At 47.4% G+C, this 25348-nt stretch overlaps 1 protein-coding gene across 11 annotated transcripts in view; it reads right to left on the bottom strand.

Annotated features, from left to right (window-relative positions):
- Positions 1-25348, bottom strand: part of FHOD3 (formin homology 2 domain containing 3) — a 505390-nt gene that overhangs the window by 441399 nt on the left and 38643 nt on the right. For all 11 annotated transcript variants that reach the window (XM_034643279.1, XM_034643277.1, XM_034643280.1 and 8 more), the window contains exon 2: positions 122-228. In XM_034643279.1, coding sequence (XP_034499170.1) covers positions 122-228 — 107 coding nt within the window. The remainder of the gene's footprint in view (positions 1-121; positions 229-25348) is intronic.

The following is a 25348-nucleotide window of genomic DNA, read 5'->3' as shown; positions in this document are numbered from 1 at the left end:
TGTGACTGTGAGTGCAGAGAAGGTCAAAGCTACAGTGGCCTCTTCCAACAATTAAGGCCTTACTGTACCCCCATGTCTTGGAAGCTTGGGACTAGTCAGCAGGGACAACTGTTGCTCTTACCCAGCATCATCCTGGAAGCCTTCCAGCTCGTCCCGTTGCTCGGCCAGGGTGGCCTCCAAGTCCAGGTAGGCGCCATTGTGGGAGAGCTGCAGCGTGCAGTCATCGAGCTGCAAGAGAAAGAGCCTTTAAGCCCAGCCTGCTCCTGGGATGCGGACTTTGGATGCAGAAATCACTTCATGTTGCCCTCAGGTGTTTTTTTTTTTAAATCAAGCATGATTCTGAAATTCAGATCATAACTGGAAGAGGCAGTGGGTTCGTACAAATAAATTGGGAGCACGCGACATAGTGGACAGATGGCAATGACACCTACGAAGGGAGTGGCCCTGACAGGGCCCAGGAGACGTGGACAGGGGATGAGAAGGAGCCCTTTGGTACCCATGCCACTTTCCACTCTGAGGGCCCCAGGAATACGCCATGGAGGATTTGGGGAGTAGAAACCAAAATCACAAAGTCACAGAGTTTAAAAGGCAAATCTGGTGCAGAACATGCCCTTTGCTTTGATTCAGTGAGAAGCCTACTCCTTCAGATTCAATGGTCAGACCTGGCACATGACAATTAGTAGTTGCTCAATAAACATTTTCACAGTTGAATTGAAAGAAACGTTCTCCATCTGAATGATGCCATACTCAAATGACAACATACCAAAGAAGACATTAGGTCCCTTTGTTACTAGTCGTATTTTTTTAAAAAGTCGTTTAACACTTACATGTTATTATGTCCCATGCATAATTCTAAGCATTTTACATACGTTACATCATTTGATTCTCACACAAACCCTATTAACATCTATTGTTCTCCCCATTTATCAAGAGGAAACTAAGACACAGAGAAAGACTAAGTTATTTGCCTCTTGTCACATCTGGGAAATGGCAGAGCTGGGACCTGGATGCTGGTAGTCTATGTGAATCGAGGCCATGCTCTCGATCATTATGCCTCCTCTCTATGGCCACAAACCTACAAAGGACTTGAAAATACCACATTTGCAAAATGCAGTATGTGTCATCTTAGTGTTCCGGTGTGGCCAAGGCCATGCCACATGTTTGCCACCCCATTCCCTTTTCCTTCTGATCACGGAGAGCACATATCCCAGCCTTACAGTCGGGCTAACAGCCATGTAACTGAGTACTGACCAATGGAATATTAGTGAAAGTAAGAAAGGCTCCCAACAGGCCTGGCCTTGACACCCCCGCACACCCATCCACCTTTCTTCTGCGCACAGCCAGAGGCAGAGAAGCCAGAGGCCGGATGCAAAAGAGCCAGAGGAGGCCTCCAAAGTCTAGAAACTAGCAGAGCACCGGAGAGGAGGAGCTCTGGTTCCTGAATCACCGCGTGGAAGAGAGCATTCTGCTGCCCGGCGTCCGCTACCCACCCTGGCTGGTGACTAGAGCACAAGCCATGAGCTTCGCTGTGGTAAATTGTTAAGATTGTGAGGCTGTTACAACAGCCAGCATGACATGACATTTGGAATGATCGATACACTTAAAAATACAGGGAAATAATTTTACTAAAGTTAACATTATGAGGAAATCCAACTTCACGCTTGATTTCTTGGGCCATGAGTGTGGTTCTTAGCATTCACCTACCTGATGAGTTAAGGCTCTTATTCCAAAATGACAGGAGATTGGGGGAAAGCAAAGGCAAATATTTAGCTACTTTAAAACATCTAGATAAATGCCTGATAATCCTCCCACTATAAGTGAGATTTCAAACAAGGAATTAGTCTCCTTTGATGGAAAAGCTTTGCTTATTATCCTCAGCAAGAGAAATGTAGACTGTTGACTTCTCTAGAATCGGCATCTGTAACAGTCTGCTAATTCTTGTAGAGACCCCGCAGCTCCTGTTTCTAGTTATCCTCAACAGAATGAAAGGAATTTGTTTTTTATGTAAGAAATACCTAGCTCAATCATTTGAAGGGGTTAATCCTATTTGATTCACTTGTTTTATTTCTCTAATAACAAACTGGTCCTCTTAGCTACTAAAGGCACGCTGGTAAGGTTCAGCATTCTTGACTGGCATTTTACAGAGGGATCCTCTCTTCTGAGAAAGCATTTAAACCCAAGGATCCAACTGGCCAAACTCCCTGTACTGTGGTGTGAGAGGTGCGCCCCAAGTTTGGGGGGAACACGCAGGGGAGCTGCTGCCCCCAGCCTGCGGAAGCAGCAGACAGGAAGGATTTCCTGCAGAAGGCATCTCCTGGACCAAGGATCTCCTGTGGACTGAAATCAGACTTGATTGTTCCTAGATGGAAAATTCCATTAGAAACTGGACCTGTTAACGTGTACACTAAACCACGGGTAGAGCTGGAATCACTCCAGCTCGGTTTGCTTTGACCCCCTGCTGAGGTTATTAGCTAAGAAAACTGACTTGATCTGTCCTGTTGATAGTACTAACACTTTTGCTTATTTTACATCCCACTTGTAATCAACAGACCAGAAGATGGGGATAATGAAAGCCCTTTAAGCCATAACAGTTTCTTTTGCCTCAGCCCCCTGGAAACGTGGGAGCCCAGAGAAAGAGGCTTTTGGATAAAGAGTTTCTGCTTCTCCTCCAGGGGGGTCTGAGTCATTCCAAGGCTGGGGTCCACACTCAGGCCAGACAGAGAGAACTGAGTCAGAGAGGAAGTGCTGCTGCGGGTGTGGAGAGAGGCAGAACGTGAACGTGCATGTGGTATAAATACTCCCATGAAGGTCCATTTCAAGCTACCAAAGGGAAGTCACTGAGCTTGGAGTTGGAAAAAGAGACACAGAAGCCCACCAGTATATAGTACTTTCACCAGATACAAGAGATGTCAGGAACCTCGAACGTGTGGGTAGCAGTACAATATAATAAAACAATTAGGAAGTAACATGTTTTGAGGATTTATTAGCTTTGTTTTTAATATAATGTGTTTAATACTCATTTACCTAATTTCCTTTTTAATAATGGCGACATTCAACAACTAGCTCATAAAATTCCCAAGAATTGACCAGTCAGCCCCCTCCAGCCACCCAGGCCAGCTCCAGCACACATCCCTCTGGCCCTCCCACGTCATTCATTGGAGGCACCCAACGTGGAGACAGCAGGGAGTGGGTAAGAGGCCGAGGAACCTGTCCCGGCCTTCCATCCTCACCACCCCACCCAGCCCTATGGTCATCTCCTTAGCTGGGGCAGAGGTGGGGCTCACTGGCTACCAGCAGATATAGCCCTGTTCTTACTGGCAGCTGTGGCCAGTTTGCCCATCTTCTCCATCCCATACCTTTAGCTTTATGCTCAGGAGCCTGAGACAAATATGAATATCCGGTTTTCCTCAACATTCACCAAGGATCTGCCCACCAAGTCTCTGCCTCAGCACGCTCCCGGCCAGCCTAGAACCACAACACAACAGCCCACAGTCTCCCTGGCCTCCAACAACAGAATCCCAAAAGCTTAGCAGAACTGCCTGTTCTCATCATTCCTCTCCTCACATTCGGGGCATCATGACTACCCTTTCCATAGCTCAATTTTAACAAAATTATATGTCAGGCACGGGCTGGGCACCAAGGAACACATAAACGCTTCCTCCCCTCAAAGATCATTTTATTGAGTAAATATAACACACAAATAGAACACAGAAGAGAATTAAAAGCCGTTTAAACCAACTGTTATAATGTGTGGAAGTTCATCCTCAGTCATATTCCTTCCCTATAATTAGCAGCCACAGGCTCCCGGGACCCAAGCATCCTCCATAAAAATGCCCCAGTCCTCCTCTCAGCAGAAAGGCCGCCATTACTTCCTAAGCCAGTGTCACAACCCTGCTCCCCTAATTAATAGATGGGCAATTTGTGCTAGTGTTAGTTAACTCAAACAGGAGAGATGAATATGGGCCTTTTAATCTGTCAGGAAGTGTGTGTGGCGTCCTCACAGGAGCACTACCAGAAGGGGTCAAGGTCAGACGTCACAGCCTTTAGCGAGCTGGACACGTGAGCACCACGGGGGTCCCAACAACACGTGCAGCCTGTGAAGACACCACACAAGTCAACGCACACGGCTCGCTCCACTCCCCCACCCAAGCCCCGCCTCATCTGTACGCCCGAGACACACGAGATTAATCTTCAAACCATCGCACGGGCCAAGGAGTCGGAATGAAGGGCTTCTTTGCTGGACACTCACACTGAAACAGTGAAATCCCCTAAAAGAGGGTCCACTTTAGGTACCACTTTAAAAGCAAACTGGTGAGTCCACTCAACGAATTCTTCAATCTCGTCAGGGATAACTGTTACAAAAGAACGCACCAACGTGAATAGGCAGTGAGTCAAGGTTCGTTCCAAGCTGGCTATTCTAAAGATTCAGACAGAACTATCCCGACTTTGCCTCCACAGTGGAGGACGCAGACACCTCCCAGTGCCTGACAGGGAACCTCAGTTCCTACTTCCACCGAGGCAACCTGATCCCCTCCCTTGGCCGCTCATGTCAACCGTCTTCCTGAATGACTTAAGGGCCCTGGAATTTCCTGACTCCGACAATTTTCACGTCAACCCTGATCCCCTGGCTGCATGTTCCCCGCACTCCTTTCTTGGCTTTCAGTGTGGTGGCCAGGACACTGCCGGGCACTTCAGGACAGAAGACAAAGCAGGGAGCCCTGTGGGAAGATCCCATTACAGGGCTGTTCCAGAAGTGCGGCGGGCAGGGAAGTCTAGCGGTGGTGACCCCAGCATGGCAGGGAGACTTCAGCTTTGGCTGCCGGCTGTGAACGTGTGGCCAGGATTCCAGTGAGGGGGTGGGGTGCTTAGGAGGGGGTCAGCCACCGAACCACAGGAGGGCTCTGGAACTGTGTGTACCCCCACTTCACACACCATTAAGGCAGGCCCCCCACCCCTTGCAGGCAGGTTGCACTAGGCCACTCTCGGGCTCTTTTGCCTGTTCTTACAAAGACAGGGCATTCAAAAAGGAAAGGCAGACTCACCATCCTGGGGGAAAAAACATATATCTAAAACAAGGCTGATGTCACGTCTCCATTTGTATATTCCTTTCTTTCCTTAATCCAGTGAAGTGGCCTGTTACTGGTGGTTTAATGATTACCTCTGTTTGGCAGCAGGTCCCCAGTGATCCTTAGTCTAGGCAATAAAATAGATTTGCATGGAACCGTTCTATAAATATACACGAGGGCAATCCTTTAAGCTAATTTTGATGATAGTTTAGAAGTGGGAACACATAGGCTGATTTTCAAGAGAAGAATAATAAAAGCTAAAATATCATTTGCTCGTGTCATTTAATTGGTTCCTCCCATCCTCATATCCACACGGCTGACAATATGATTTTGAGGCTCCTTCCGTCAAGAGGTAGATTCTTTCTCTACTCCTAGAATCTGGGTTGGCCTGTGTATGGCTTTGGCCAACTCAGCAGCAAATGTGACATTGTAGAGACTTGAAAGATACTTGTCCCCTAGGGCTGTCCTCTCTTACTGCTCTTGGAACTCTGCCAGCGCGTGAAGAGGCTGGGGATAGCCAGCCTCTGAGGTGACTGTTTGTTCCGGCTGCCCCTGCCACATCCTGCCAACTGCCACACACTAAGTGAGGCCAACATGGATCATCGAGCCTCCAGATGACCCACCTGCTGATGACAGACACAAGAGAGCCCAGCAGATGTCAGCCAAACTGGCCCAAACCAGAAGAACCACCCAGTAGACCCCCAGACTCAGGAGCAACATCGTAAGATTGTTGCTTTAGGTCAATCTCCCTTTCCCAGGGCCTGCCCCTCCATCCACAGCAGACACGCTGCCCCCTCAAATGCAAGTTCACAAGATAAGCGCTCAGTGCCTGGATCAGTGATGGGTGAGAGGCTCCCATCACCAAGGTGCCCGCTGAGCACACCACGACACCGCTAGCTCCATGCAGGAAGGCCACCACGATGCCCAGGCTCCGAGGCCACAGAGCAGGCGTGTCCTTCCCAGAGCCCCTACCGGGGACAGAGGACGACAGTAGATGCTGGGCGGAAAGCCTGGGAGCATCAGGGAGTGGGAGAGTAGTCAGCTGAGACTCCCTCCCAGGGAGGTAAGAGCAGAAGGCAAAACCATGCATGAGCCGTGCTTCTGAGCCCTTAGAGCGCGTTCCGTCGTCCCATGGTACAAAACGCACACTCAAGATAAAAGTATGGAGACTCTCAAGATGGCACCTGCAAGCACAGGGCCCTTCGGACTGCACTGGTCACACACCCACAAGGCCGGCCCCGCTACTGGCTCAGAAATGAAGCATGGCTGTGGGTCCCATCTCTCTCCAGGGCAGGTTGACCAGGGGCTCCCTGGGTGCCCCCCTTTCAGGCTCATCCCAGCTCTAAGAGCAGCAGAAAGGCAGTCAGCACATTTCCATTCACTGGGTCTAAGAACACTACGCCTGTTTCCCCCCTCAAATGGTGTTTCTTTTGCTAGGCAGTCACCAAGCTTGTGGCTTCTTTAAACTTTGTCGTTCCTTCTAAAGGTAGCAGAGACAAGGAACTAGACATAGGTGACAGGCAAAAAAAAAAAAAAAAAAAAAAAAAAAAGTTAGGAAAAGAGAGCTTTCCAATAAGCAGTGCCACAAGGTCCGTCCACAATTTCTTAATAAAACCTGCACAAAACCTGGGCTCAGCCATTCCAGCATCTATGGGCTATGGTTCCCCCATAACCCATACAGACCACTGCAGAGGGAAGAGGTGGAGAGGGGGCACGCACGTTGTGGCTGCCCTCTGCCATGTCCTGAGATGGACAGTGAAGACGTGCCATGTGTTTCATTGTCCTTCAACCACACAAAACTTTCACATTTGTTCCTTTGTACATACAATACATTTCATAATAAAAAATGATTCGTTTCACATATCGGTCCATCTTCTTAGAGAAAAACCAAATGAAACTGATTTACATGATATCAGAAGAAAATAGGTCCTATTGGTTAACCCCAGCAAACCTTATTCAAACTTTTAAATCCCTAGGGGCCCATTTAGCTTCTTTGGAACAATAAATACATCACAGGTACTTTATTTTTTTTTAAGATTTTATTTATTTATATGAGAGAGAGTGAGAGAGAGAGAGAGAGCACAAGGGGAGGGAGGGCCAGAGGGTGAAGCAAACTCCCCGCTGAACAGGGAACCCAAAGCAGGGCTCCATCCCAGGACCCAGGGATCATGATCTGAGCCGAAGGCAGGTGCTTAACCGACTGAGCCACCCAGAGGCCCCCATCACAGGTACTTTAATAAATGTTTTAGGGTCACGTACAAGGATATTTTTGAAGATCCAGCATATATGGGTTATGAAATAATATCAATGTATTTACTTTGAAAGGGGCTGGATTTTACTTCCTCAGAAACCTTCAGTAAGTTGTGTTATCTGTAGCCACCAACTTCAGCGAGAGAAGCAATGTCCTGAAATCGATTTAGGCAGTTTCCAGATTTCTATTTAAGTCAACAAAACCGTACAGCTCACCAACCAAAGGCCAGGGCTTCTGCCAAAGTCTACAAGAAAGACAAAGGCAAGATTTCGCCCATTAAGAGCTTAAGCTAAGGGGATGTGATAATCTGGTAAATATTTGAATTATTTTAAAAGACTTTGTTATCATTAAATAAATAACCAAGAATGCATTAACTTCTCTCTTAAAGAGGCTGGAATATTATGTTTACAGGTACCTTTTTTCCATTTTCTGTTTCACTTTGGTTGATCTGAAAAACAGTATCAGCACTAAATTTCAGGATTATATCTGATCCATTACAGTCAGCCATTCCTTCATGCAGGTTCATAATTCCTTCCTATGCTCATTCTCTGCACCAGGCACTGTGTCATGTCCTAGGGAGCCAACCACGATCAGGACAGCCCCGGAAGCACTCACAGCTGTAGATGGGGCTGATCCCCAACAGCGGGTTGGAGTTCAGGGAAATGTGGACAATGAGTTCGTCACCTTTGTTGTCTGTTCTTGATTTCATTGTGGGACAGCGGGATGGGCTGGGAGAGCAGGGAGCTAAAGGATTTAAAATCCCTGCCAGGGCAGAAGTGTGAGTAGCCAAGACACTGAAAGAAGGAAGGCAAGGGCTCTGAGACGGGAGTCTTCCTGGCCACAGGAGAGTTTGGGCTTGATTCTAGGGCAACGGGAAGCCATGAAATGGCTATAAAGGGATGCGTGCAGGACCAGCTTTGCCATGTGGGGATGGAAGGGAGAAGAAAAATGAAGATGCCAGTGCAGGAATTAGAGGAGATCTGAAGGGGGGCTGGACAATGGTGGAAGCTGTGGGAGTGGACAGAAAAGAGGGAGAGGGCTGATTCAAGGAAAGAGAGGGAAAGGGAGAAGGAAAAGCCAGGGCAACATGGGCATTGAAGAGATGCAGTGATACCCAACAGAGAGAAGCAAAATCTTGAGTTTCTGGTTTGAGCAAATTAATATCTTTTGGTGATACCTTTTACAAACATGAGAAACATGAGATGGGAAGCTCTTGGGGGCAGGGAAACAGGACAGAATTGGGGTTTCTGTTGTTAACATGCTACCTTTGAAACAAGTGGAGATGCTGAGTAGAGAAATCGATTTTGGGGGTATGGGCGTACATACGAACAGGGCAGTTGAACTCTCACAAACGCACTGCTGTACCTAAAGATAGCAGCTAACTTTGTATCTTGAAGTTCTGGAATGGGATCCCCCTTTTCATTCCTGATAGTGCTAACTTGTGCTTTCTCCTTTTCTTCTCACAGTTTAGGGAAGGTCCCTCATTCATTTATTAGTCTTTTCAAAGAACCAACTTTGGATTATATTGCTTTTCCACCATTTAAGTTTGTTTTTTTATCTCCTTAATTTCCTTCCTTCTACGTTCTTTGTGTTTCATGTGTCACTTTTTTCTAGCATCTAAAATCTTATGATTTTCAGTCTTTCCTCTTTTCAATTATGAGCATTTCAGACTATAATTTTCTTCTGTCAGGTTTAGCTACAGCCCACAATATCTGATATGCCGTATTTCATATTTTTATTATCCTCAGTCTGCAATATTTCCTAAATTTCATTGGGATTTCTTCTTTGATTCATGGGTTATTTAGAAGTGTGTTACACACTTCCCAAATATTTGAGGATCTTCAAGTAGGGATGCCTGGGTGGCTCACTCAGTTAAACATCTGCCTTCGGCTCAGGTTATGATATCAGGGTCCTGGGATCGAACCCTACATCTGGCTCCCTGTTCAGTGGGGAGCCTGCTTCCCCCTCTCCCTCTGTCCCTCCCTCTGCTTGTGCTCTCTTGTTCTTTCTCTCTCAAATAAATAAAATCTTTTTAAAAGGATCTTCAAGAATCTTTTATTTTTTTATTTCGGTTTCATTTACCTGTAGTCAGAAAATACACTCCGTATGATTTCAATTCTTTGACATTTCTCAAAACTCACCTATGGCCCAGTAAATGGAATGGATATGTCCTCAACAGCCACAGTGTTAAGTGGGATTCTCAGATTTCTATCCTCATTGCTTTTAATAACCTGCTTGTTCTACAGAGATTTCCCACCACAGCTGTGAATTTTCTTTTTCCTTTTAATTTGGTCAATATCTAATTGATTGATTGATATTTCCTAGTAGCCTCCCTTAGCAGTACGAGAGTCCCTCCTTATCTCCAGTAATGTTACTGACCTTAGACATGACGTCATCTGTTGCTAGGACAACCAGACCACTTTTGTTAGGTTAGCGCCACATGGTTTACCTTCTTCCTGTCTTTTGCTCACAACATTTGGGGCCCATATATGTGAGATGCATCTCTTTTAAGTAGAACATAGTTTGGGGTTTTTTTAATCAAATTTGACGATCTCAGTTTTTTAATACCAGTATTTAAGCAAAGTCTGTTAACCTAAAGTGATTGCTGATATTTAGGCTCAAATCTGCATATTCAGTTTCCTTTTTCCTCCTTTCTTGCCATCTTTGGGGTTAATCTACTCTTCTTTATTACTCCATACAACCTCTGTATTTCCTTTCTATTATTCTATTTACTCGTAGCTCCCCACTCTTATTAATTCTTTTAGTAATTTACCCTACGGGTAATCACATGGCTTCCTGAGTCAGAAGTACCTACCAAAAATGAGCATTTTCACTTCCCAGACAATGTAAGGGCACTAGACCATTTTAATATGGTCTATACCTTTTGAGATATTGAGATATGTATTTTGAACCCCATGACATAGTATTGTTTTCAGCAGTCAGTATTCATTTAAATTTATCTACATATTTACCTTTTCTCTTGCAGTTCGTTATTTCCTGCATTTCTAGGCTGCTATCTGTGATAATTTCCTTCTGCCTGAAGAACTCTCTCTAGTGTTTCTTTAGTGAGAGTATGCTGGCAATAAATTTCTTTAGTTCCTAGTTTCTGGAAACATCCGTACTTTACCTCCATTCTTTGGGTAACTGCTTTGTTGAGATATAATTCTTATGTCCTATAACTCACTCATTTAGATCATACAACTCCCTGGCTTGCAGTTTATTCACAGAGTTGTGGCTCCATCACAACAATCAATTTTAAAACATTCCCATCGCCCAAAAAAGAAACCACATATCCATTAGCTGTAACTCTTCATTCCCACAATCACACCCCCAGCTAGCCCCCAGAAACCACTAATCTTCTGTCTTGAAAGATCTGCCTATTCTAGACATTTCACATAAACAGAATCACACAATATGTAGTCTTTTGTGGCTGGCTTTTTTCACTTAGTGTAAAGTTTTCAAGGTTCATCCATATTATAGCATTTATCAGTACTTCATTCCCTTTATTGCTAAATAATATTCCATTGTATGGATATAGCAAATTTGATTCATCCATTCTTCAGATGATAGACATTGGATTGTTTCCACTTCTTGGCTACTATGAATTACTGTGAACATTTGTGTATAATTTTTTATATAGACATATATTTTCATTTCTCTTGGGTACACTTTTTAAGAAATTGCCAGGCTGTTTTCCAAACGGGCTACACCATTTTACACTCCCACCAGTGATGCATGAAGGTTCCAATTGATCCATAATTCTGCCAACACTTGTTTGCTTTTAGCTTCTAGCCATCATAATGAATGTGAAGTGGTATCTCATGAATTTGATTTGCATTTCCCTGATGGCTAATGACTGTGGGCATCTTTTCATGTATTTATTATTGGTCATTTGGGGATCTTCTATGGGGAAATGCCTATTCAAATCCTTTGCCCATTTTTTATTAGGTTATTTGCCTTTTTGCTGTTGAGTTATATATTCTGCATACAAGTCCTTTTTTGGATATATGATTTGTAAAATATTCTCCCAAGCTATGGGTTGTCTTTTCACTTTCTCAGTGGTGCCCTTTGAAGCACAAATGCTTTTAATTTTGATAAAATACAATTTATGTATTTTTTTCTTTCATTGTTTGTACTTTTGGTACCATATCACCCTCACTTTGAAAGATATTTCTGGAGGATACAGAATTCTACGGTAGCAGTTACCTTCTTGGAGCAGTCACCAACTGTGACCCCTGGTGCTGCAGCTCACGCCAGCTCAGTTGAAACATTGGCTGCCAGGCTTACTGTTGTTCTTTGTAAAGGGAAACTATTTTTCTCAGGCTGCATTTAATGTTGTCTTTGTCTTAAGTGCCAATGTTTTACTGTGAAGTGCTTATGTGTGGTTTACCTATTACTTATCTTGCCTGAGGTTTGTAGCACTTCTTGAACTTGTGGCTTGCCATCGTTTTTTGGTCTTGGAAAATCTTCCCCATTATCTCCTCAAATATTGCTTCCATTCCATTTTCCTTCTCCCATTCTGGGACTCCAATATGTGTATTTTAGACACACGTACCATAGGCCTATTATGCTCTTTTCTGCATTTTCCATTTTGGCTCTCCATAAATTGGTCTTCACGTCTTCTGACCTATGTTCCAGATCATTGACTTTCCCTTCAACTGTGCCTAATTTTCATTTGAACCCATCTACTCCATTCTTAATTTTTGTATTTTTCATTTCTATAATTTCTATTTGCTTCTTTATATTATATACCCCCACTTTGTTTTGTTTTGTTAAACTTCTCCATCTTGCCTATTTTCTTGAATGTATTTATCATAATTGTTTTAATGATCATGTCTGGTAACTCTAGTATTTATATACCATACAGATATTTCTATGATCCAAGTCTCTGGATATACCATGTATATTTTATTAACTACAATCATTGTTTATGAAGAAATTTCAAGGCTCTGGGTGATATCTTTCTCCAGAGAGGATTTTCCTTGGCTTCTGGCAAGCTGTAGGAGTGCATCACCATAATCCAATCAAGGATTGAGCTCATTCAGAACTGGGTTTCTGTCTTTGCAGGCCTAATCTGTTTGCAGTGAACCCTTACTTCTAGGTGTAATCTTCAGGGGTCTCAACTGAATGCATGGAGAGTTTATGATGATCTGTCTACCTTGGTGGGCTCTGAGCTCTGTTTTCTTCTCCCCAGCACTATGAAACTGCTAACAGCTTTCCCTGACTTCTCAGCCTCCTCACACTCACTTTCTGCTCTCCTTCATCGTTTCTGCACCTGCCACTGATGAACTGCTGAGTGCATCAAGGTGAAAAACAAGTTAGGATGCCAGGCTCATTGACTCTGACCTCAATGACTCTCCCTTCCCTCTGGGATCTTGGCTTCCCAAGTTCTGGCTGCCTTGGGAGCTTCTCTGGTGCCTTCCAGAAGATATTTTTGATACTCTGTCTACCTTAGCTGGTTGTCTTAGATAGAAGTATTGGTCTGCCACAAGCTAGTTATTACAGTCAGAAGCAGAAGCCCAAACATCTAACTTTTAGTCGCTAAGAACATTTCCTATTCACTTGACATGAATTGAGATGAATTATTTAATCCTCACCCAGGCTATGGGGAAGGGACTGTTACTATTCTCACCTGCCCATCGACAGAAACCCATGGAACACAGGCTCACAGAAAACAAACAGTTCCGTCAAGATCACCAAAACTAGTGGCAACTGAACCCAGACAGCCTGAATCTGAGCTCATGTCGTTAGCTACAAGAGCGTATAGAATGAGTTGGAAAGAAAGGCACAAGAGTAAGCCCTCAGAAGTCCAACATTTAGAGACTGAGTCAAAGACAAGAGAAGGAGCAGCAGAGGGAGGAGAGGAAAACCAGAAGACCATCCTATCAGCCAAGGGAGGAGAGGTTTTCAAGTAGAGCGTGGTCACTGAGACACAGACTGTAACCACTTCTATCTGAAGATAACTAGGCCTAGCGATATCAGCTGCTCATCTCTTTGAACAATAAAAATCAAAACTTTTGCCAACACACCAACACATCCAATCCTCACATCCCACACTTCTACAAACATTCCCTGGGCACACCGCGTGTCCCAGGTGTACCATGCTAATTTGGCCTGCCAGACTGAGGCGGTGCAAAACAGTCCCGACTCGCTGAACGACGTAACCAAATTCATGTGGTTAAAATGGAGCCCTTCGTAATTAGAGAAACCAGGCTAATATGATAGCTTGCACAGTTTCTCGTTAAAATCTGCAAAACTCCTACAGGAAACTTACAAGGGAATTTTTAACTTATGATTGCTTTATTCTTCAAAATTTCTTTTATTCACATTCATTGGAAGAAAAAGATTGGAATGCATAATACAAAGATACTTGTCAACATACAGAAGGCTCTGGGTATTACAATCAGAAGGAAGAGTTGAGGAAATGAGGACAAAGAGAAGGCGGAGGGGAAGGAGCACATTATGTCACTAATGTGAACCACCAGTCAAACAGATCCACTGAGAATAGAATTTATGCCTAGGGTCCTCCAGGCTGGCCATAGAATTTACAAGGCCTGGTACAAACTGAAAATATGAGGCCATGTTCAAAAATTAGGAAAAACACTTTTCCCTTTCTCGGGAGTCTCTCTTTCAACCTGTCACAGTGTTGTGATATTGTTTTGTTTTTTATCTTCTATTTACTATTTCTATTTCTAGTAGAAATAGTGTTATTTCTAGTGCTATTTCTAGTACTATTTACACTCCTTTGGGCTCAGGGATACTTACTGAGCAGTGAAGACCTCACCGGCACCCCCACAACTCAGCACGCTGGCATGGGCCTGTACCCAGGCTCCTGCTGGGGTGGGGGGCCGTGGAAGCCACTGGGCAGGCAGGGTGGGTGGTGTGGGAGCCCACAGCAGGGAACCTGTCCTAGGGAGGTGGGGAGACAGAGGCAGGCAAAACCACATATGAGCAGGGGCTCTAACCCCCCAGATCACGCTCTGTTGTCCCATTAGCCTTCATTTAAAAGACAAAATCAAAAATAAAATTATTAAGAATTTCAAAAGTGTTTTCAAGAGGCACCTGGGTGGCACAGTTCAACTCTTGGTTTTGGCTCAGGTTAGGATCTCAAGGTCGTAAGATCGAGCCCCACATTGGGCTCCACACTCAACGTGGAGTCTGCTTAAGACTCTCTCTCTCAGATGTGGAGAAAGGGGATCCCTCCTACATTGTTGGTGGGAATGCAAGTTGGTACAGCCACTATGGAAAACAGTGTGGAGGTCCCTTAAAAAGTTAAAAATTGAACTACCCTATGACCCAGCCATTGCACTACTGGGTGTTTACCCCAAAGATACAGACGTAGTAAAGAGAAGGGCCATATGCACCCCAATGTTCATAGCTGCATTGTCCACAATAGCCAAATCATGGAAGGAGCCGAGATGCCCTTCAACAGATGACTGGATTAAGAAGCTGTGGTCCATATATACAATGGAATATTACTCAGCTATCAGAAAGAACGAATTCTCAACATTTGCTGCAACATGGACGGCACTGGAGGAGATAATGCTAAGTGAAATAAGTCAAGCAGAGAAAGACAATTATCATATGATTTCTCTCATCTATGGAACATAAGAACTAGGATGATCGGTAGGGGAAGAAAGGGATAAAGAAAAGGGGGGTAATCAGAAGGGGGAATGAAACATGAGAGACTATGGACTATGAGAAACAAACTGAGGGCCTCAGAGGGGAGGGGGGTGGGGGATTGGGATAGACTGGTGATGGGTAGTAAGGAGGGCACGTATTGCATGGTGCACTGGGTGTTATACGCAACTAATGAAGCATCGAACTTTGCATCGGAATCCGGGGATGTACTGTATGGTGACTAACATAATATAATAAAAAATCATTAAAAAAAAAAGACTCTCTCTCTCTCTCCCTCTGCCCCTCCCCCTACCATGCGCTCACTCTCGTGCTCGCTCTCTCTCTCTCCCTAAAATAAATAAATAAATGTTTTTTTAAAAAGTGTTTTAACAATGAATCATGAAACACTACATCAAAAACTAATGATGTACTGTATGGTGACATAACATAACGTAAGATAACATAAAAACAAATTAATAAATGAATGAATGTTTTAAAAGGTGCTTTTGAAAGCAGGTCATTAAGCCCCAAGTGTGGGGCACTGTGTGACAACACTGATTGCACACCAGTGAAAGCATTCCTGCGACCACCCCTTAACACTGCCTTGTGGGTTCTGGACTGTGAGCCAGAACGTTCTGGTTGACCCGCCAGCTCCTCTGATCTGCTTGTATTCCTGTGCGGCGGGACCTACAGGACATGGCTTGGATTCACAAGACCCTATTGCCCAGTGTCTCTGCTATCCCTAGAACAGTCCTTAAGCTTCTGAATGCATAATAACCCCCTGGGACATGTGTCTAAGAGGGAGTTCTGGGTCATACCCCAATATTCTAGTTCTGAGGGTCTCAGTGGGCTGGGCTCAGAACACTGTTCCTTTCCCAGCATCCCCAGGTGATCTGATGCAGGGGCCTTGAACACTCCTCAGAACAGGTGCCAAAGATACCATGTCAACTCCAGGTTGGGATGGGGGTAGTGGGTGGGAGTCTCAGGTTAGGCTGGGGACCGAGAGCAGAAACTCAGCAGGGAGAGAGGGGGGTCCCAGTTCTTTTAGATTTTTTGGACCTTTGCCCTCTTCGCCCTGTCACCAGCACCTCCTTTGTACTCCCCCACACTGGTGTGTGGTGTTCATGCTGAGCCAGTGCGTCTTGGGGTCCAAGTGGGGGGTGGAGTATTAACTCCATGCCCCGGAGAAGGTATCCTGATATCCTAAGAAAACACACAAATGGGCCAAGAATCCAGCTTCACCTGGCATGTGGGCCATAAACACCCAGGAGCAGAAGCCACACCTCAGGGGAAGTCCAGCTGGCCATGACTGTGACTTCTAGGAAGAGCTTTCAAGAACCCTAGAAGGTGATCTGCCTGCCAGCCAGGAAACCCTAAATACCCCAGTCGCTCCACGGCACCCCCAGAAAGTGGCCCATGGGGAGACAAGAAAATCAGCCACAGAGTCAAGAGACCGGGTCTCTAGGCCTCAGGCTGCTGCCAAGCCAGGAGCAAAACCCAGGGCCGGCCAGTTAGCGCTTCCTGTAAAACGAGGGAGGCTGGCGGGTGGTGGCGTGCAGACTGGCAGCTCCGCGCCGTGCTCGGTTTGGCCTGAATGGCATTTTAAAATATTTCTGGTTAATTGCCAAATAGTTCAAAGAGGTTGTACATAACATTCCAAGTTTCCAGCTTCTCCAGAAGGACGGGAAGATCCAGATGCCCGAGACCATCCCTTCCAGGCCCAGGGAGGCTGGGTTGAGCAGCACCCATCCTTTATTTGGGGTACATGGTCTTCTGGTCCCCGGGGCTACCTGCCCACCTGACTCTTTCCATTATCTGTCTGAACCCCAGCTCAGCTGACTCCAAGGTCCTTTTCCCTTAAACGTTCTCTGATTAAATGTGCAGTTTCTTCCATTAGTTTCAATCGTGCAGAACACTAATGTTCCCTGCCTGACACATTCACACCAACCAAAGGATTTCAAAATCAGCAGTGTGAAATCAGCAGACTATTCAACTCTGCTCTGTTCCCTGAGTAACTCATTAACTATGCGACCAGACAGCCCTAGTTTAGTGATCAGCTGGGACCCCTCAACACAACACTCTACCCTTTAGGAGCTCACTGAAGTTTGTGCCGCCTTTAGCATACTCAGCGTCCCAGGTACCCAAGTCAGCATCCACTGCCCCCCCTTCCTCCTTCCTGTCACCATCGCACATAGGAAGCATCCTCGTGAGATGCCTGATGCCCCGGTTCTGAGAACCCTGCCTGGTGACGATGCCTCCCCCCACCTCCCATGACAAAGTATAGGGCTGATGAGAGCTGTAATTAAAGCCTGGTCTCTGTGTTCCTGGCCACAACTTTTTAAATCCAATTTCAAAATCCATAGGCATCCACATATTTCTAAATTCCAACTGGTCCGTGTTTAACTTAAAAAACAAAAACCAAACAAAACACGGCCCTGGCTCCTGAGCAGAAGACCACATGACCCTCAGACAGCTCCCTCCTGGAGCCTCTGGATCCAGGAGGACCCACTTCCAAACAGCCACGCACACAGAAAGCCAAAAAAGTGGAAACACTTCTATTCATGACACCGCATGCTTCAATTAAAGATTCCCTGAAAAAACCCCAAACATGTTGTCATCTTTAACGAGTGTCTGACAAATGTTTGTACAGAGAAAGTCACCACCTCTGGGATTGTTCACGTTATATGGCAGCCTCGAGCAAGACCAGCACCGTGACCAGGCCTGGGGCATTCAGGGATCGCACTCACCATGCAGGCTGTGTGCTTCTGGAACCGAAAATAAAGACCGTCCATACGTGACTCCAGCTACACTCGTTCTAAGGTAGCTCATTGGAGAGTCTGGAGAATCCAGCTATTTATACAGAAATAACTGTCAATCTACGATTGTTCAGGAACAAATTTTTGGAATCAATGAACATTTGTTTAACGTAGTATATATTTTCTGGTGAGTGAAAATCCACACTGAGCTTTTGAATTTATAGATTCACAACAGTCATCAGTCATCATTGTTTGGGACCTGGAGATATTCCACAGCTGAAAAGTATACTACAATGTTGGCTTTAAAAAAAAAAATCAAAATCAAAATTTTCTTCGTGTCCCAGAAACAGTTGCAGCGGCTTCGGTTAGAAGTAGAGACACGTCGGCGACAGGACTCCACTCAGGTCCCTTTCTGGCTGGACAGTCAGGTAAAGGGACTCTGGCGTTCATGGGAAAAAAACCTCATAGCTACTACTCTCATGGAGGAGCACACATGAGCACGTTTGCCCGCTTATGTTTTTTAATCCACCTAAAAGCGAATTTCGTATGGCCACCTCACAGTTTGGTTGTAGGCAGAGAGTAATCGTTCCCAGATGCTCAAGAGAAAGGCTGTGGCCAGGCAGCCACGGCAGCACCAGATGTGTCTGGTGTATGAGCGCGGACTGTGTCCTGTAAAGTGGCCACTGACACTTACGCTATTCTTGCAGCAAGACGCCCAGACCATCACGTGCACAAGCACGCCCGGGTGTCACACGCACCTTCGTGCACCCTCATGGCCAAACAAGCAGGAGCCACTCATGCCTTATGTCCCTTGTGCTGACCCCATCAGAGCCACAACCCCGTAGCAACAGAGGTCCGTAAGGAGCACAGAAGCGTCCAGGTTTCTGCCCACCTGGAGGACAGGAACAGTGATGGGCGCACCGGCATTGACATGAAGCAAGGTGGGCATGTCCCTGAGCCAGCTCAAGCAAAGCGGGACAAACAGGACAGAGAGTACTAAAACGAGATATTGGACGGCACTAGAACCTTGAGATTATGACTCCAAGGCCACAGCTGTTTTACTAGGCGACGTCCATGGGCATCCATGAGCCCATACCAGGTCCTGGAGAGCTGTAGCTGCTCCCAAGGCCAAGGAGGGCGGCAACATGCCTCAGGCACAGCTACCGACCGGCAGGGCGCACAGCCAGGGGTGCTAGGCTGAATGGGCTAAAGGTGGATTCTGGAATGCTTCGCACGGCCTCTCACCAGCTGCTGGAGCTCCGTACAGGATTAATTAAATTAGTCCCTAGGCTCTGAGCCAGAGTGGCAGGCAGGACGATTCCCTCTCTCCCCAACCCCACCCCCTCTCATTCCCACTGGAGAATTCTAGTAAAACCTGCAATCATGTCATCAGTTACAGTTCTCAGAGTAGGTCAGAAAGTGGGTTTCCTGGTACAGAGCATCTCAACCATGCCTGGGCGCTGCATGCAGCAGATATTCCCCCAGCTTCACCGGCCCTCGGGAAGCCAGGCCGTGCAGGTTTCAGACACGCACTAGGGCTTAGCAGCCAGGAAAACAACCAAACACAGCCCTGCTCTACCTCTTTAATCTACGGGGACTCCAACTTCTAGAAAGGAGACAACACACCATAGTAGTAGAGAATTCTTAATTCCTTCTTTTGTGTCCTGAAATAGTTATTGAACCCCTGCTTTATGCAAGACCTGGTGTGAGCTGCTGTTTAAAGCATGACTCCCATCTCAAAAACAGGTCATCTGAGTATAGCTACTCCTAGAACAAAGGTGAACCAGGTACATGAATAATGACCCCCAGAGAGTCTGCTCATGTCAGTGTCAGTCTCTTGGGTTTCTGTATATTTTTTTGTGTTTTTTTCCCCTAGTAAATGTATTATTAAAATGTAATCAATAAAAAATTATTTTTTTTTAGTACACTCAGAGTGGTTTGATCGGTGCTTCCTAATCCCTACACAGGAATCAGCTACAGATCTTGTGAGATGCAGATCCCGATTCAGCGGGTGGGGCAGGGCCACGATTCTGCATTCCTAACAAGAGCCCCTTGATGCTGGCGTTTCTATGGGAAGACCTTACTCAACGAAGGTCTGAGAGAGAGAGAGAGGGAGGGAGAGAAAGAAAGAGAGACAAAGGGGAGGAGGAAGCAGGGTGGGAAGGGAGAAGGAGGAGGGATGGAGAGGGAAGAGACAGAGTAAGCTCCATCAGGAGAGAGAAAGCGCACCTGTCAGAGGTGGGGGAGGGGTGTCCAGCAAGGCATCATGAAGGAAGGAACATGTGACTATGGCCAGGAATACGGATGTGATTTCAAAAGGCACACATGAAGAGTGGAGGGGTGGGTAGGGATGAAAGCTAAAGAAAGGAAGAGAAAAGAAAGCACAAACTGGATTCGACGCGCACTAAGGTATCCGTCCATGCAGTCCGACTACTGGGTGAGGCAGCAGGTCTTAACAGGGGCATGTAGAGTCATGGTGGGGGGGGGGCTTCCCACAACATGGACTGCTGGGAGCCACCCCCAAGTGTCTCTGGATCGCTGGCAGAGGGGCAATTTGCACATCTAACCACTACCCAAGTGTTGCCAAAGCTGCTGGTCCAGGGACCGGACTTCAAGAACTGCTAGGATAGGTTTTGGCAAACAAAGACAAAGGACTCGGCCCCACTTCCACCCGCACTACATTCCAGGGAAGATAATCGGATTGTCTCAAAGAGTGGACTGTTCCCATCTGGAAATGGCTACGACCACTCGTGTTACAGCCTGCCAAGGCAAAGATAGTTATAAATCCAAAAGGGCAAAATCGTACATCCCTCTGGATAGGCTTTACAATGGGTTTGAATCCGTCCCACCAAGTTAAGTGGGGACCACATGGAACCCTTTCAGTCTGTAAATGAATTCCCAGAGAAGAACTCGAGTTGACAAACAGCCACCCTCCATGTCAGCCGGTCCAGTGTTCCAAGACAAAGTTATCTTTGCCCCACAGTCATCCTCTCCAAGACTAATCTTCCTCCTTCCCTCCTCTGGCAAGTAATAATTGGGCCCTGAGAACATCTAGAAAGCCAGCTCTCACAGACAGAGTCAGGGAGCTTCTGGGGCCGACTGTGAGGTAAGCCTGGGGGCACCGGCAACTCCACTGAGTCCAAGAACCAAGGCCTGGTCGACGAGCCTAAGTTACGGAGAGGCTGCCCCTGGCCAAGGACAGCGCGGGCAACAGATACACAGCATGAGAAGCCTCTGCCTTCAAAATGCCCACAGGCAAGAGCTGAGTGAGACACAGAGGAGACAGGACCCAAGAAGTGCCACCCCAGGGAGCAGACTGGCTCAGACCTGGGGCCTCTCCTTGGCTCTACTTTCCAAACACACGGCAGAGGTAGAGGGGCGATTATAGATGCCAGAGCCCACCTGGGATCCGTGGTCAGGATGTCCAGGAGCGAGGGCCCCGGCAGAAGGATGCTGAAGGCCTCAGCCCTTCCCCTCCTGCACCTGGCACCTCAGCTTTGAGGGCACGCCCACCCACCGCAACTGAGCCCGAGAGCTCAGTCCAGGCCTCATGGCAACAGGCCAGAACCTGCCCTTGTGCCCAAAGTGCACCAATAAAGAGAGATTCTTTCCCCTTGTGCCCAAAGTGCACCAATAAAGAGAGATTCTTTCCAGAAATTGCCCAAGCTGTGCCTGGAGAGTCTGGGCCTGCAGAAACACACGTCCTTCAAGCATTTTATACCTCCCATGGGCTGGCAGAGAGAGGAAGAGAGTGGGGCATCCTCTGTGAGCCGTCAGAGATGCCACCGCCCCACCCCCAAGGCACCAAGTCAAAGTCATAATGCAGGCCTCTCCAGCAGGAGCTCAGTTCCTGACACACATGATCCCTGTGCCGCAGGCCTGCGACAGGGGCTCATGGTCCTCCTCCACTACTGTCCTTGCTGCCCTGGCTGCCCAAGAAGCTACAGGCTTCTAAGGAGAGCCAGTCCCTGCGAGAGCCAGACTGGAGAAACAAACAGGGCAACCCAGAGGAAGGGGGCACCGTGCATCCTCACAGACATGCTGCGGCCACAGGTGAGGCAGGAAGGGGGACCCAAGGAAGCCAGTTGTCAATGGATTTCTCCTCACTCCAGATTCACCCCTCAATCCATGCTCTGCGTTAAGGGAAGGAATTCTCCCTGCATTTCTCCTTCACGGAAGCACAACATTAGGCTTTCTCAGCAGAGGTACTGGAGGGATGCTGCAGGAGGAAGGGGCTGCAGGGGGAGGGGTAAGCTATGGGGTGAGGCCATCCAATGGGGCTCGGCCCCAGCTCCACACCCAGAATGTTCTATCTCCCAGCAACCTTGCAGCCCCTGAACAGCCAGCCCGGCCATCGCCTTCCTGTAGGCCCTCTCACGACAGACATCAGGCCCTTCTGGCCTCCTGCCCACACTGGCACCCCGGTTCCTTCTGCTCACTCACTGCCTCCCCAGGTTTCTCTCCGATGGTCCTTCTGATGCTACAGCCTTCTGGACAGAGACACTTGGGCTCCAGGCCTCCCGCCTGCACCGGTGTCCCCTCCCCCTGCACACCCACACCACCGCAGCTCACCCACCCCTTCTCAACTCCTGTTTGGTGAGCAAGGACCAACCAAACCAGCAAACTGCTCTACAATCTAGTGCAACCAAGTACACCTTCTCCAACGGGGTCCACATCCCTTCCAAGTCTGTCTTTCCTTGGGCACGCTCCCTCAGCCCCAGGGTACCATGGAGAGTTTTCATGTATCCTATACTCCTTCATCAGTTTCATAATTCTTAATAATAAGCTTCCCCTGTTTAAATCACTGTGTGGTTTCGACCTCCCACCTGGACCCAGACCATGGTGCCAGAGAAAGTGTCCCTGAGGCGCACCCCAGAGCAGCCCTATAGTTATCAGGGGTGTAGCCAGGCCAGCAGACCCCCTGTCACTCACCTGCTGACACCGATGTCCTCACAGGATCAAGGGGTCCCTACAAAGGGACACTAACTTTCAGTGTAGCGTGTGTTGATCAATCCTATTCTTCAGTCAACTGAGTATATACAGAAGCCAGGAACGGTCAAACCCTCCTCTTAAAGATTCTTTTTTTTTTTTTTTAAAGATTTTATTTATTTATTTGACAGAGATAGAGACAGCCAGCGAGAGAGGGAACAAAAGCACGGGGAGTGGGAGAGGAAGAAGCAGGCTCCCAGCGGAGGAGCCCGATGTGGGGCTCGATCCCACAATGCCAGGATCACGCCCTGAGCCCAAGGCAGACGCTCAACCGCTGTGCCACCCAGGGCGCCCCTCCTCTTGAAGATTCTTAAATTACCAGTCAATCCCCAAGCTTTTTGGATGCTTACTAACAATGAATATTTCATAGCTTATTTCTATCAAAAACAGGAGAAATTATGTGTATCTTATTTTCAATGACTTTTTACCTCTTTACCAAAGAAAATAGGAAAGGGGCTCCTGAGTGGCTCAAACAGTTAAGCCTCTGACTCTTGATTTTGGTTCAGGTCGTGATCTCTGGGTCGTGAGATCGAGCCCCACATTGGGCTCTGTGCTGAGAGTGGAGCCTGCTTAAGATTCTCTCTCCCTCCCCCTCTGCCCCTGCCCCTCCACCCCACATGTACAAGCGCACTCTCTCTCTCTCTTAAAAAAAAAAAAAAAAAAAAAAAAAAAAAAAAAAACACGGAAAGAATTGGATATACACCTCTTTGGAGGAAATCTTACCCAGAGGTCAGGGGAGCGGCTTGGGAGGGAACAGGGAATGTCTCCTCTCGGGGGCAAGCGGACGATCGCACCAGCCCGGAGCATGCGCAGTCCCGGGCCCGCCACTGCCTGTGAGCCACTTCACGGCTCCAGCGCCACATGGGCTCACTCGCTCGCTCGCTCACTCGCCAGAAGGTACTGAGCATCTCGCGGACTGGCATGGGATGAAGTACGTTATCTGATGCTGCGTTCACTAAACTGCTCCTGACCTTGATGTGATTCCCCAAGGAGGCCTCCCTGCTGGGAGGGGACCAAGTCCAGACAGCCGGCTACCCAGCCACCAAAATCATTTTCAGGGACGAGGCTGGCCTCTCCATGTGCAGCCAACTCACACAACTGGAAACACAGCCGATTTTTCACGGGCTGGACCTCCGCTGGATGAACTGGCCATCCAAGTGATGGACGACAGGTCCCGCAAGGCCACATGCCCCTGCCTTCAGCCTGCCCTCACCAGCGAAACCTTCATCCAGGTCCGGCAGCTCAACCTCAGAGGTCACGGTCATGACCCGAGGGGAGGAGCTTCAGTGGAAAGAAGAGCAATAAGGAAGTCTGTTCCCTAATCGTTTGCATTATGGCTGAGCTGGTTTGCCTCAAGCAATAAATAATAATACGTCCTCATATTTATAGGGCACTTTACTGCGCTCGAAATACTTTTACAAACATTTCCTTTTGGGAAAGGAAATCTCCCGCTACTCTGGGTATTTCTTTCTCTCGGATGCTTGGTTTTCACTTCTTGAGAAGCTTCTGTGTAATCCGCTCCATGATATAAAACACAGACCACAACAATGTTAAGGGTCACCTCCAAAGTACAAGGAGAAAACCTGTGACTTGTAAAAAAAAAAAAATAGATTTGGTTAATTTGCACTTAAGTTGGTTAATTTCAAGCCAGATCTAATTCGGTGGGTATCAGGCTCATGCAGCACAATCCCCCGCAGGTATGTGGGGAATGCCACGCACTGTGACAGTCCAAACACCCGCTGTCAGCGCAGAAACAGCCTCCAGGACCAGACGGGCAAACCCAGCCACACACACTCCCCGCAGACAGGACTAAACCATCACCTTGCTCTTCCACCTGTGACCCGACCTCCAAGCTGCACCACGGGCGGGCACTATCAGCAGATCTCACACGGCGAAAGCCACAGAAAGCTGCCTGCCCTTCCTAAACCACAGGTGCCCTGGGCGCCCTGCTCAAGGTCTTCCCTGGGATTCCATCTCCTGTTGGCCGGTGGCTCAGGGGTCCACACTGGCATCCCCAAGGCATCTGTAGCGTTGCCAGGAACATGCTCACGTGGCAGGGTCACAGACCAGCTGGCCTCCTTCCTCCTCCTGTCCTGTTCTCCTTCACAGTCAAGCTAAAACTTGAGTCACCCACTTACCCCCCTTTCTACATCTCCCTAATACAATCCTGCGTGATTGAACCACTATGGCCCACATGCCTGCAGCCACGAGACCACAAAGCCATGGCATGTCTCTGATCCCCGCTCTGGCCCCTTCCTCATCGTCATGAGGGAGTATTTCTAAAACATGAAGTCTCTCCACTGCAGTGATTTACATCTCTCCAGAATCTTCTCGTGCCTTTAGCACAATAGCTACCCTTGTATTATATAACGCTTGGTGAGGGAGTGGTTCTTGTGGGCGGCAGAACCGTGGAGACCAGGATGGGTAAGGAGAGCGACAGAACCTCTTCTGCTTTGCTCACAGGCAGCACAGAGCGGCTGGTGGGGCACGAGACAGGGAGGAAGGGCAGGCCGGGGCTGATCTCGCGGAGGAAGGTGCCCGCACACACTTCTGCACGCTCTGCACAGACAACAAAGGTTTCAGAGGGGAGGGACAGGGCTTGTCAAGTTTCTGGAATCTCTGGTAGCTCTGTGGGTCACAGACAGCAGGAAGTGGGAGCTTGCTTT

The sequence above is a fragment of the Ailuropoda melanoleuca genome, chromosome 14 (genome assembly GCF_002007445.2).
Source record: "Ailuropoda melanoleuca isolate Jingjing chromosome 14, ASM200744v2, whole genome shotgun sequence".
Lineage (NCBI taxonomy): Eukaryota > Metazoa > Chordata > Mammalia > Carnivora > Ursidae > Ailuropoda > Ailuropoda melanoleuca.
The sequence above is the reverse complement of the archived record's forward strand: the minus strand, read 5'-3'. Positions and strand labels throughout refer to the sequence as shown.